This window comes from Myotis nattereri (genome assembly GCF_964212035.1).
Source record: "Myotis nattereri genome assembly, chromosome: 6".
NCBI classification, from domain to species: domain Eukaryota; kingdom Metazoa; phylum Chordata; class Mammalia; order Chiroptera; family Vespertilionidae; genus Myotis; species Myotis nattereri.
The window spans coordinates 6,041,919-6,051,192 of record NC_138081.1 but is presented as its reverse complement, the minus strand read 5'-3'; the positions used below and the strand labels follow the sequence as shown (position 1 = coordinate 6,051,192).

General features: G+C 61.6%; 2 protein-coding genes across 5 annotated transcripts; both read right to left on the bottom strand.

Annotated features, from left to right (window-relative positions):
• Positions 1-1,619: 1,619 nt before the first annotated feature.
• On the bottom strand, positions 1,620-5,453 carry RING1 (ring finger protein 1). The gene is made up of 7 exons (XM_081094931.1): positions 5,334-5,453; positions 5,115-5,235; positions 4,121-4,281; positions 3,805-4,020; positions 2,715-3,104; positions 2,269-2,542; positions 1,620-2,008 (listed from the first exon to the last, which is right to left on the bottom strand). Exons 2-7 carry the CDS (start codon positions 5,190-5,192, stop codon positions 1,907-1,909), a joined length of 1,221 nt encoding a protein of 406 aa, XP_080951057.1. The 5' UTR covers positions 5,193-5,235; positions 5,334-5,453; the 3' UTR covers positions 1,620-1,906.
• Positions 5,454-7,028: 1,575 nt separating this feature from the next.
• On the bottom strand, positions 7,029-9,127 carry HSD17B8 (hydroxysteroid 17-beta dehydrogenase 8). Of its 4 annotated transcripts, none has more exons than XM_081094073.1 (9): positions 9,063-9,127; positions 8,703-8,920; positions 8,495-8,611; positions 8,283-8,354; positions 8,106-8,191; positions 7,909-7,993; positions 7,654-7,696; positions 7,390-7,464; positions 7,029-7,218 (listed from the first exon to the last, which is right to left on the bottom strand). In XM_081094073.1, exons 1-9 carry the CDS (start codon positions 9,106-9,108, stop codon positions 7,202-7,204), a joined length of 759 nt encoding a protein of 252 aa, XP_080950199.1. In that variant the 5' UTR covers positions 9,109-9,127; the 3' UTR covers positions 7,029-7,201. The 4 variants fall into 4 exon arrangements, 3 of the variants coding, with proteins under 3 accessions (XP_080950199.1, XP_080950198.1, XP_080950200.1); XM_081094072.1 differs by having other exon boundaries at positions 8,283-8,375; positions 9,063-9,116; XM_081094074.1 differs by lacking the exon at positions 8,283-8,354 and having other exon boundaries at positions 9,063-9,116.
• Between the last annotated feature and the right edge of the window lie 147 nt (positions 9,128-9,274).

Genomic DNA, 9,274 nt, shown 5'->3' with positions numbered 1-9,274 from the left:
CGCCCCCCCGCCCCCCCCAGGTGTCACCTGAAAGCACAGGCGCTGTCCTGGGCCCAGGCGGGGAGAGGACACGGTGGCCGACAGGGGCTGGAGGAGGCACGGAGGGTTGAGAGGAGACGGGTGGGCAAAGGCATCCACTGGGCACTAAGGCGGGAGGGGGCTGTGAGAGGGCAAGACGGGGGCCGCTGGGCCGCAGGCTGCGCCCGCGGGAAGCGGAGGCCGGGAGGGAGACCGAAGACGCCCCTGGAACCAGAAATGGAGGCCAGTGCATTTCGTATTCGTGGGCGTCCTCTCCGGACCGCGGCAAGTTTCTCTTTGAAATTCCCGGAGCGACGCCTACCTCCTCCAGCCCCAACCTTCTGGGAGCGCCACCCTGGAAACTGGGGTGGGGGTCGGGTCTGGTTCCAGGGGGCGGTGCACCGAGGGCTCCTTAGAGGGCGGGGTGCGTGTCTATCTGCAGGGCAGGCGGGCGCAGAGGCTGGAGGACACCCCGTGTCCTGGGACTGAGGGGACAAACCGGGGATCCCGAGCGTGCTGGGGGCCCTGGGCCGGTCGCCCCGGGCTGGCTCCTCCGCCAGCGCCAGCGGGGCAGAGAGCGGGCACGCAGCAGGAATTTGGGGCGCACCGGGTGGGGGCGTGAAGGGCGCGACGGAAGCAGGAAGTGAGGGGCAGGACCGGTGAAGCCGGGGAGGGGCTCCGCCAGCCCCTCGCGGCCAGGCGATGGCTGCGCCCACCCACCGCCGGCCGGGACCCGCCGGCAGCCCCGCCCTGCTCGCCCTCCCGCGGAGGGAGGCTTCACTTCCACGCCCCCCGCTCCCCCAGCCGCAGCCCCGGCACCGAGGGACCTCAGCGGCGGCCCTCTCGCACTCGGCCAAGGCTGGGGAGGTGGGGCAGATGGGTTCTCGCAGCCCTCCCCCTCCCCCTCCGTCCCAGCTATAGAACCAGCTTCAGTTTCCCCTGCAAACCCTCTACAAACAAGCCTTACCCTAGAGCAGTGGTTCTCAACCTTCCTAATGCCGCGACCCTTTAATACAGTTCCTCATATTGTGTTGACCCCCAACCATAAAATTATTTTCGTTGCTACTTCATAACTGTAATTTTGCTACTGTTATAAACCGTAATGTAAATATCTGATATGCAGAATGTATTTTCATTGTTACAAATTGAACATAATTAAAGCATAGTGATTAATCACAAAAACAATATGTAATTATATATGTTTCCGATGGTCTTAGGCGACCCCTGTGAAAGGGTCTTTCGATCCCCAAAGGGGTCGCGACCCACAGGTTGAGAACCGCTGCTCTAGAGCCACTTCCTTTTGGAATTGAAACTGATTTCAGCCTGGGCTTCTTAGGATTTAGGGGGCAAATTCAGGACCTGACCTCACAGGGCCCTGAGCTCTTCATCCTGTCTCTATCAGCTTCAGGGATGGTCCCTTCCCATTTTTGTACTTATTTGCTATTTGGAGTTTCAGAATAAGGGAAGGACAGGCCCTTAATAACCTTTGACGTTTTCCCATCACCAAGGCTGATTCTACATGATGTCCCGGCTTCCCATCTCACACCCCCCCCCCCCCCCCCCGCTTCTAGTGCACCCCCATAGAGACACAGAACTCTAGGTTTCAAAGAGGAAAAAAGCACGTTTGTTGTTGCTGGTAGGAGGGTTCTTCACCTGACCCAACACCTGGTGTAGATGGGAAGTTTGGGGCAATAGAAAAGGCAGTAGATGTGGGTGCGTCTGTACAATATAGAAGAATCTGATATACTTTGTATAAAAGCCACATGTCCTCATTTGTGTCCTCTTGCTGGCTGGCTGGGCTGGGGGCACTGGGGGACAGAAGCTGGGGTGGGGGGCCAGGACACAGGGATGCCCGTGGTCCCCATCTGCTGGCTGTCCCCTTGTGGGGTCACTTTGGATCCTTGGTGGGGGCATAGCAGAGCTCCAGTGGTCGGGACACTTTCCAGAATTTCTCATTCACCAGCTCCAGGGTCAGAGAGCCATTTAGTGTCTGCAGAGGGGGTGGAGGAAGAGGCAGGGAAGAGAAAATGAAGACAGTAAAGGAAATGAATGAGAGGTGACCACGGGAGGCGGCAAGGAAAGGAGTGATAAAGAGATGGGGCAAAGCAGGGGCACGTGGAGTAACGGAGAAGGGAGAGGGAGAGGAGGAGGGGGAGCGAGAGGTGGTCAGTCAGAAATCGGGATCCTGGTTGTGGGGCCCCAGGCCGCCCTCCCTGCTCCCCCCACACCAGGGCCCTCAAAGGCTCTCACCGTGAAAGCTCCACCCCCAGGGGCGATGTAGATGGTGTACTGCTTTTCGCTGACACCCTCCAGGCTGGGCAAGGCAGGCTCTTCAGGGCTGTCACCTCCGCCAGCGCCCCCACCCTCCCCACCACCCCCATCAGGTCCCCCAGCATCAGAGGCACCCCCTCCAGGTCCCCCTGGCTCCCCCGCCTCTTGCTGCTGCCTCCGCTCGAGGGCTATGCGCAGGGCCAAGTACTTGGAGAGATGGTCCACGGTGGCGTTCCCCGTTGTCTTCACATACCTGGGTGGGAAAGGGGCACATTTAGGGCAGAGGACGCCTCGAATGCAGAGGGAAGTAGGGACTTCCAAAAGGGCCTCTGGGTGAGTTTTTCTGGGTTGGGCAAAGCCCACTCCGAGGGAAGGCTGTATGATCTTTGGGTTCTCAGTGGGCTGGGGGAAGACAGGGCTCTCACCTCGTCTGGCAGTATTCTCCCTTCTCCACGAGCAGTGGGTGGGGCCGGAACACGAGCTCAATTTCTCCACCTGGCTCGGGGGGACTAGGGGCCCCAGGAGGGCTTGGGGGGCCCAGGGTGCCCCCTCCCAGAGTCCCTCCCCGGTCACCAGAGTCTTCAGAACCAGCGCCCCCACCCACCCCACCAGTGCCTCCTACCCCTGTCCCTATACTGCTCCCCCCTGCTCCCCCTCCACGGGGTCGCTTGGGGGCAGGGCCTGGGGCAGAGTCAGGAGCAGAGTCTGAGCTCACATCCTCCCCATCGCCCTCTCCCTCCCCCGGTTCTCCTTCCCCTCCACTCATCGTGGTGGTCTGATCTGACCCAGGCATCGGCCGCCTCACACGCTGGGCCCTGTAGAAGCAAGCGGTTGAGGTTAGAAAGCATCAAGGATAAGAAGATTTAGATTTTAAACTTCAGAGATTGAAAAGATCAGGGAAATCTTAACGATGACACCTAATATTTGTTAAATACTAACTACCCGCCAAGCACACTGCTAACTATTTTGCATTGATCATCTCCCGTAATACAAGTCTTACGAGGCAGGTAATCACATTATCTCTATTTTTTGGCTGAGGAAACTGAGGCTTAGAGAGGTTAAATAACTTGTTTGAAATCATATAGTCCCGTCCTTTCAAAGTGTGCTCCAAGAACCTGTAGCATAGGCTTGTAGAAATGCAGAACTTCAGGCCAACTCCAGGCCGACTGAATCAAGTTTTGCATTTCTAAGGAGACTCTTAGGTAACCTGGATACACATTAAAGGCCGAGCAGTGCTGGCCTGGGGCGGGGGGAGGGTGTTAATTCCCAGAATGTGAGCCCAGAGCTTACACTCCAGGTCACTCTCCTATTCTGCCGTATAGAAAGTTAGAAGGTGAGCTATTTTCCTTTTAAGATAGTACTGCCCGTTGCTAAGAAGCTGCAATTTACATCCACGACTTCCAGGCCTGACAATCGGGCCACAGTTAGCTCTCAGGGCGCTACGTTTAGAAGATGGCGGGCAGCAAGTGGATCTGTCCCACCAGCCCTGCGGCGGCTTCGCTCCTGGCCCCGCACCTGTGCATGGCCTGCATGCGCAGCCCCTCCTCGATGCTGGAGCTCAGCGCCTGCTGGTTGTGCAGGCGGCTGAGGCGGATGAGCACCCGGTCTTGGTGGGCCTCGTATTCCTCCCGGCTGGGGTAGATCTTCGAGATCAGGGCATCAAAATTGGGGTCTGGTCGCAAAGACCGCTTGGATACCAGCTTCTTGCGGCAGGTAGGGCACTCCTTGTTCCTGGGGCGGGAGAGAGGAGGCCCTGAGCGGTGAGTCGCCAGGGCACTGAGGCCTCAGCTCTGCGCCTGGAACCCCATCTCCAATGCGTCCCTCCCATTACCCGCTCCGCAGGGCCGTGACAATGCAGTCGGAGCAGAACCGGTGGAGGCACTCCTTGGTGGTCATCGTGTTCTTCAGCATGTCCAGGCAGATGGGGCACATGAGTTCCGAATGCAGCGACCGAGGGGACACTGCGATCTCCGTACCGTCCATGATGGCTTCCTGGAGGCACCAGTGAGGGGAAAGGTGGCGGTGGGTTGGGGGTAAAGAGCTTTAGAAGCAAGTGGTCTGCCCTGGCCGGGTAGCTCAGTTGGTCAGAGCATTGTCCTGATACACCAAGGTTGCAGGTTCAATCCCCGGTCAGGGCACAGACAAGAATTAACCAATGGATATATAAATAAGTGGAACAAATTGTTTTTTCCCCTCTCTCCTCTCTCTCTAAAACAAATAAACAGACAGACAGACAAGTGGTCCATGAAATGGGAGTTTTGAGAAATACATTGAGATGGCAGAATCTGGATACCCCATTATGGCCACTTGAGAAAGATGGGAATTCTGAGAGAGAAGGAGCTACTGACTTGGAGGGAATGGAGAACAGAATTAATGTCCCTTAATTAAGTGTAGGAGCTTTGAGGAGGATCTGAGGATGGAGAGACACCTGAGGGTGAGGGTGGCACAGATCTGTGGTTTGCGGAAGCCTGAGTCAACAGCATTTCTTAAAGTGTGGCCGTGGTGCTGCCTATATCAGGGTCTGGGCTCCATCCCATCCTGCATCAGAAGCTCCATTTTCAATAAACTCCCAAGGAGAGGCTCACAGCGCCGCTCTACCACGCAGAACTGTTTACACCTTTCAGAAGAAGGCAGTGATATTTGCTCTACCTCTCTGGCTGCTTTGAGAATTAAATAAAATAAATGTGGAAGTGGTTTGAAAAGGTTAAGGTGAGTCAAAGGTAGGACCAGGGTCATTAGAAGGGGGCGGAAAACGGGGAAGAGGCTGGGCGCGGGGGTCCGGGGTGGCGGGGCTTGGGCACGGGCGTGCTGAGGGACCCTGTCACCTGCGGGGTGCGGTGCAGCTCGTACAGACTCAGTTCCCACGTCTTGCTGGCGTTCTGGGCATTCGCGGGCGTCGTCATGGTGACGGAGCGCGGACCCCCGCCGCGGCGGAGGCGAGGTGGGCTGGGAGAGGGGGAGGGGAGGGAAGGGACCGGGTTAGGGGCCTCGCGCAGACCCCGCCCCTCCGGGGCCTCGCCGCTCCGGCCCCCGCCGGCCCTCACCCGGCTCCGCCGTCCGCGCAGCCGCCGCAGCGCCGCGCCCGGGTCCGACTCCCGGGCCGAGTTTGCTGGGTCCGCAGCCGCTGCTCCGACAGCAGCTCCCGCCGCCGCCGCCGCCGCCAAGGCCCGGGCACTGGGGCCCGACGTCACTTCCGCCGGCCCCTCCGCTCCGCTCCCCCCGCGGCGGAGACGTCACCGCACTCGCGGCCCGGGTGGGACGCGACGTGGGCGCCCTGGCCCCCGCCCTCAGGAGGCGCCGCTCCCCGCCGGCGGCCCGCGTCCCCGGAGTCTCACCACGTGGGGCCGCGCCCCCGCCCCCGGCCCGCCCCGCCGCGCGCCAGCTCGGCCGCCGGTCCCTGCCCGCCGCCCCGCGGGCCTCCGCGCCGGAGGGCGGGGCCTGGGCTCGCCTAGACCCCGGGAGGGACGGAGGGGGTGGCAGAAGGGCCGCCTCCCCCACGCCGCGGCCCCGGCGGCTCTCGGCCCGGCCCCATCCCGCACAACTTCCCGGAGCCCCGCCCGGTTCCGGGAACAAAGCTGCGAGGACGCCTCCGCTCGGCCCTCCGGTCCCGGGAAGGCACTAGGTCCCGAAGGGCCCGGGACCCCCGCCACCGGGGCCTCGCTCCGCCCTCCGCGGGGGCTCCCCCAGGCCCTCCGACCTGCTCGCCCCTCGAGGTTTGGGGGCGGCGGCTCGGGACGTCCAGACTCAACTCTCGGCCGAGCCGGAGACTCGAGAATTGCGTTTGGACAATCAGGAGCCGCGGCCCGTGCGGGGAGGAGGCGCACGGGAGCGCCACGCGGAAGCGGGACACACCGGCGGGGCCCTGTCGGGGCGGGGTGCGCGCGTGTGCGGGGGCCCGAGTGTCTGGAGTGGGACGCGGGCAGGGGCCCCCGCCAGGACTTGGCAGTAAAGGAAGGGGCCCGGGAGGAAAGCGGAGAGGAAGGGGCCGAGCGATCCCCGCTGAGGGCAGGGGGTGAGGGACACAGGGGAAAAGAGTCCGTGATGGGCGTCCCGTCCCCTCCGGCCTGAGCTCCCGGGCTTGGGCTGCAGCTGCCAGGGGCGGCCTGTTCCTGGGACAAGGCAGCGGTGGGTCCCCTCGCCCCTTCCCCCAGTTACCCTACTTCCCTGTCCTCTCTCCTCCAGTCCGTGGCCAGTCCTCATGTGGCTCCAGAGCCGATCAGCGCAGACCCCCTCCCTTTCCTCCTCCTCCTCCCGCCCCCTCCCTTCTACTCTCCTCCAGCTCCTTTCATCGCTGGTCCATTCCCCTAATCCTGGCCCCCTCCTGTAATCCCCCCCATCCGACCCCAGGCCGGCTGCAGCTATTGTAAGGTGGAGAGAAAGGAGAGGGGGGACTCGAGAAAGGAGGGGGTGGGGGAGGGCCACCTGTTCCAAGACCCCCTCCTAAGGCCAGACTGGACACTGGGATGGGGCCACGAACAAATCGCCGCTGGGGACCACAACGACCAGGGTATTGGGGGGAGGAAACTGGGGCTGCAGGACTGGTGCTGGGGGGTGGGGCAAAGACCCTCTCCCTCCAAAAAGACCCAGAGAGTCACGAATACACAGTGACACACACTCTCTCCGCACACCCGGCGGCAGGGGTTGCCCTGGGAGACCAGGCAGTGAAAGGGAACAATCCTTTGGGGAAAGGGGGAGGTGGGGAAGGGTCTGAGGGCTTGGACACAAGAAGAACCGGAGGTGGCAGGGAAGAGGATTTGGAATTTATTAAGGTCACAAGCACCCCTGCCTCCCATATTCAGCATTCCTGAGCCAGACACTGCCACCTCTTTTGTAGCCTGGGAACTCAGAGTCCTTGTCAGCAGGAGGCCGCAGAGTGGTGGGGGGCGCGCAGAGTCCAGGGTCCTTGAGGCAGTTACATGAAGAGTCCTCCTGGGAGGGGCAGGAACATTTGGGCAGATGCACAGGTGGAGACAGGTGGGTGGGGGCGCCCACCCTGCTCTGTCCCTGGCCATCGGGAACTTCTGCCCTTCCTCCAGTGGCTCCAGGCTCCCCTCACTGGCTCTCAGATCAGCCCTCTCCCTCCCCAGGGCGGCCTCATACCAGTGACTTCCACTGAGGCCCCGGTGATGTATCCACTGTCGTCAGATGCCAAGAATGCGACCACATCTGCCACATCTACGGGAACAGTGAGGAGAGGGCAGCTCCTACGTACTCCCGTGGACCCAAAGGAGCCATCACCTCTCACCAGAAACCCTCCCCCGGAAACAACCAACCATCAACCCTGTGCGACCCTCTCTGATACCACAGGCTGTGGGGCCTGTTCACTCAGGGCCTCCCAGAGCCTCCCCTTCACTCAGCGCTCACCCTCAGGGCTCCCCAGATGTCCCATCGGGATCATTCCAGTCACCTGTAAGGAAACACTCATGTGTGGCTCAAAGTTTCTTTTATGGATTTTTTTTGGAGATTGAGTCTGCGACCCTTTTTTCTTCTGTCTTCATTCCTGTCACATACTGATGTCCTACTTCTAGCCAGGTACTGTGTCCAGCATTCCCTCGCTCTCTCAAACCCAGAGAGGCTAGGCTCTGCACGGCTCTGCTCTCTGCCCTCCCCCATGCCTACCTTGTCCAGCACTTTCTGTGGCACTTTCTGTGTCATGGGTGTTGCAATGAACCCTGGAAGGACAGAGTTACAGCGGATCCCATGTCTGTGGAAGGGAGAGCAGCCGCTGACTGTGGAGAGGACTGGACAATGACCCTTCCCCCGGAGCTCCCACCTGCCTCAGCACAGTCCTCTGTACCCCCAGGTGTCTGACCGACCTTCCAAGTTCCCGGGCCACAGTGTGGGTCAGCCCAATGACGCCAGCCTTGGATGCTGAGTAGTTTGTCTGTCCCAGGTTCCCCACCTACAGGTGAGCCAGAGATGTGGGATGAATCAGGAGGCCCAAGGAGCAGCTCTCCTCTCTATGCCCTGACCTCATCCCAACTCAACCTGACCTTCCCTACGATGCTACTGATGTTGATGATGGAGCCATGACAACCACTGGACACCAGGGCTTGGGCTGCAGCCTGAGTGACGAGAAAGATACCCTAGTTGGGGGGAGGGGGAGGGGAAGAGGAACAAGGTAGAAGGATCAGCTGGGGCGAGAGTCCTCCTCCAACTCCCTTCCCAAGATAAAGGGGCCAGAAATCAGATTCAGAGTCACCACCTTGAGGTTGACAGCTATGACTTTGTCCCAGTCATCCTCAGACATGTGGAGCAGAAACTCATCCCTAGTAATGCCCGCGCAGGACACGACGACAGACGGCGGGCGAGAAAAGCAGGCCTATGGAAGAGGGAGGTCACACACCAAAACCCATGGCGAGCCGGGGCGGCGGGGGCAGGGAGCGCTGTGAGGGGAGGTCGCCCGCGTTCACCTGCACTTGCTCCAGCAGGCGCCTGGCGGCCCCGGCCTCCGACACGTCAGCCTGGAAGGCAGCGTGGGCCCCACGGGGCGCCCCCTTCTCGCTCCCCGGCCCGCCCAGCAGCCGCACAGTCTCCCGTGCCGCTGCCCCGTCCAGGTCGCAAGCGGCCACGGCGGCCCCCTCTCGGGCCAGGCGCACACTGACGGCTCGGCCAATGCCGCTTCCCGCACCTGCGGGTGGGAGAACACGCGGGCGTGGGTGCGGGAGGCACGGGCAGGGGTCAGAGGTTAGCAGGGCGGTTAGTAAAATTCGGGCCAGCGGCTGCAGAGGCCGCGGGCACCCCAACCCGCCCTGAAAGAGCACCCCCTCAACCTGTGACCAGGGCCAGCGCCGAGCCGAGCCGGAGCGGAGCCGCCATGGCTGGCCGTGGGCGGGGACAGCCCGGAGCCAACCGGGCGCAGCGGGGGCGTGGCGAGGCCAAAGCCTGGCCAATCGCAGCCGCGGCAGCTTCAGGCCGCCGGCGGCCACCGACCGGAGCCGACCTCCCACCGCGGGGGCGTGGCCAGGCACTGCCACTTGGGGCC

Coding starts and splice junctions, on each gene's coding strand:
- HSD17B8 (XM_081094072.1), bottom strand. CDS start 9,108: ATGGCGGCTCCGCTCCGGCTCGGCTCGGCGCTGGCCCTGGTCACAG. Junction 8,921..9,062: donor GGCGCTGGCCCTGGTCACAG/GTTGAGGGGGTG, acceptor TCCCACCCGCAG/GTGCGGGAAGCGGCATTGGC. Junction 8,612..8,702: donor GCCTGCTGGAGCAAGTGCAG/GTGAACGCGGGC, acceptor CCTCTTCCATAG/GCCTGCTTTTCTCGCCCGCC.
- RING1 (XM_081094931.1), bottom strand. CDS start 5,192: ATGACGACGCCCGCGAATGCCCAGAACGCCAGCAAGACGTGGGAACTG. Junction 4,282..5,114: donor AGCTGCACCGCACCCCGCAG/GTGACAGGGTCC, acceptor TGGTGCCTCCAG/GAAGCCATCATGGACGGTAC. Junction 4,021..4,120: donor GTCACGGCCCTGCGGAGCGG/GTAATGGGAGGG, acceptor CTCCCGCCCCAG/GAACAAGGAGTGCCCTACCT.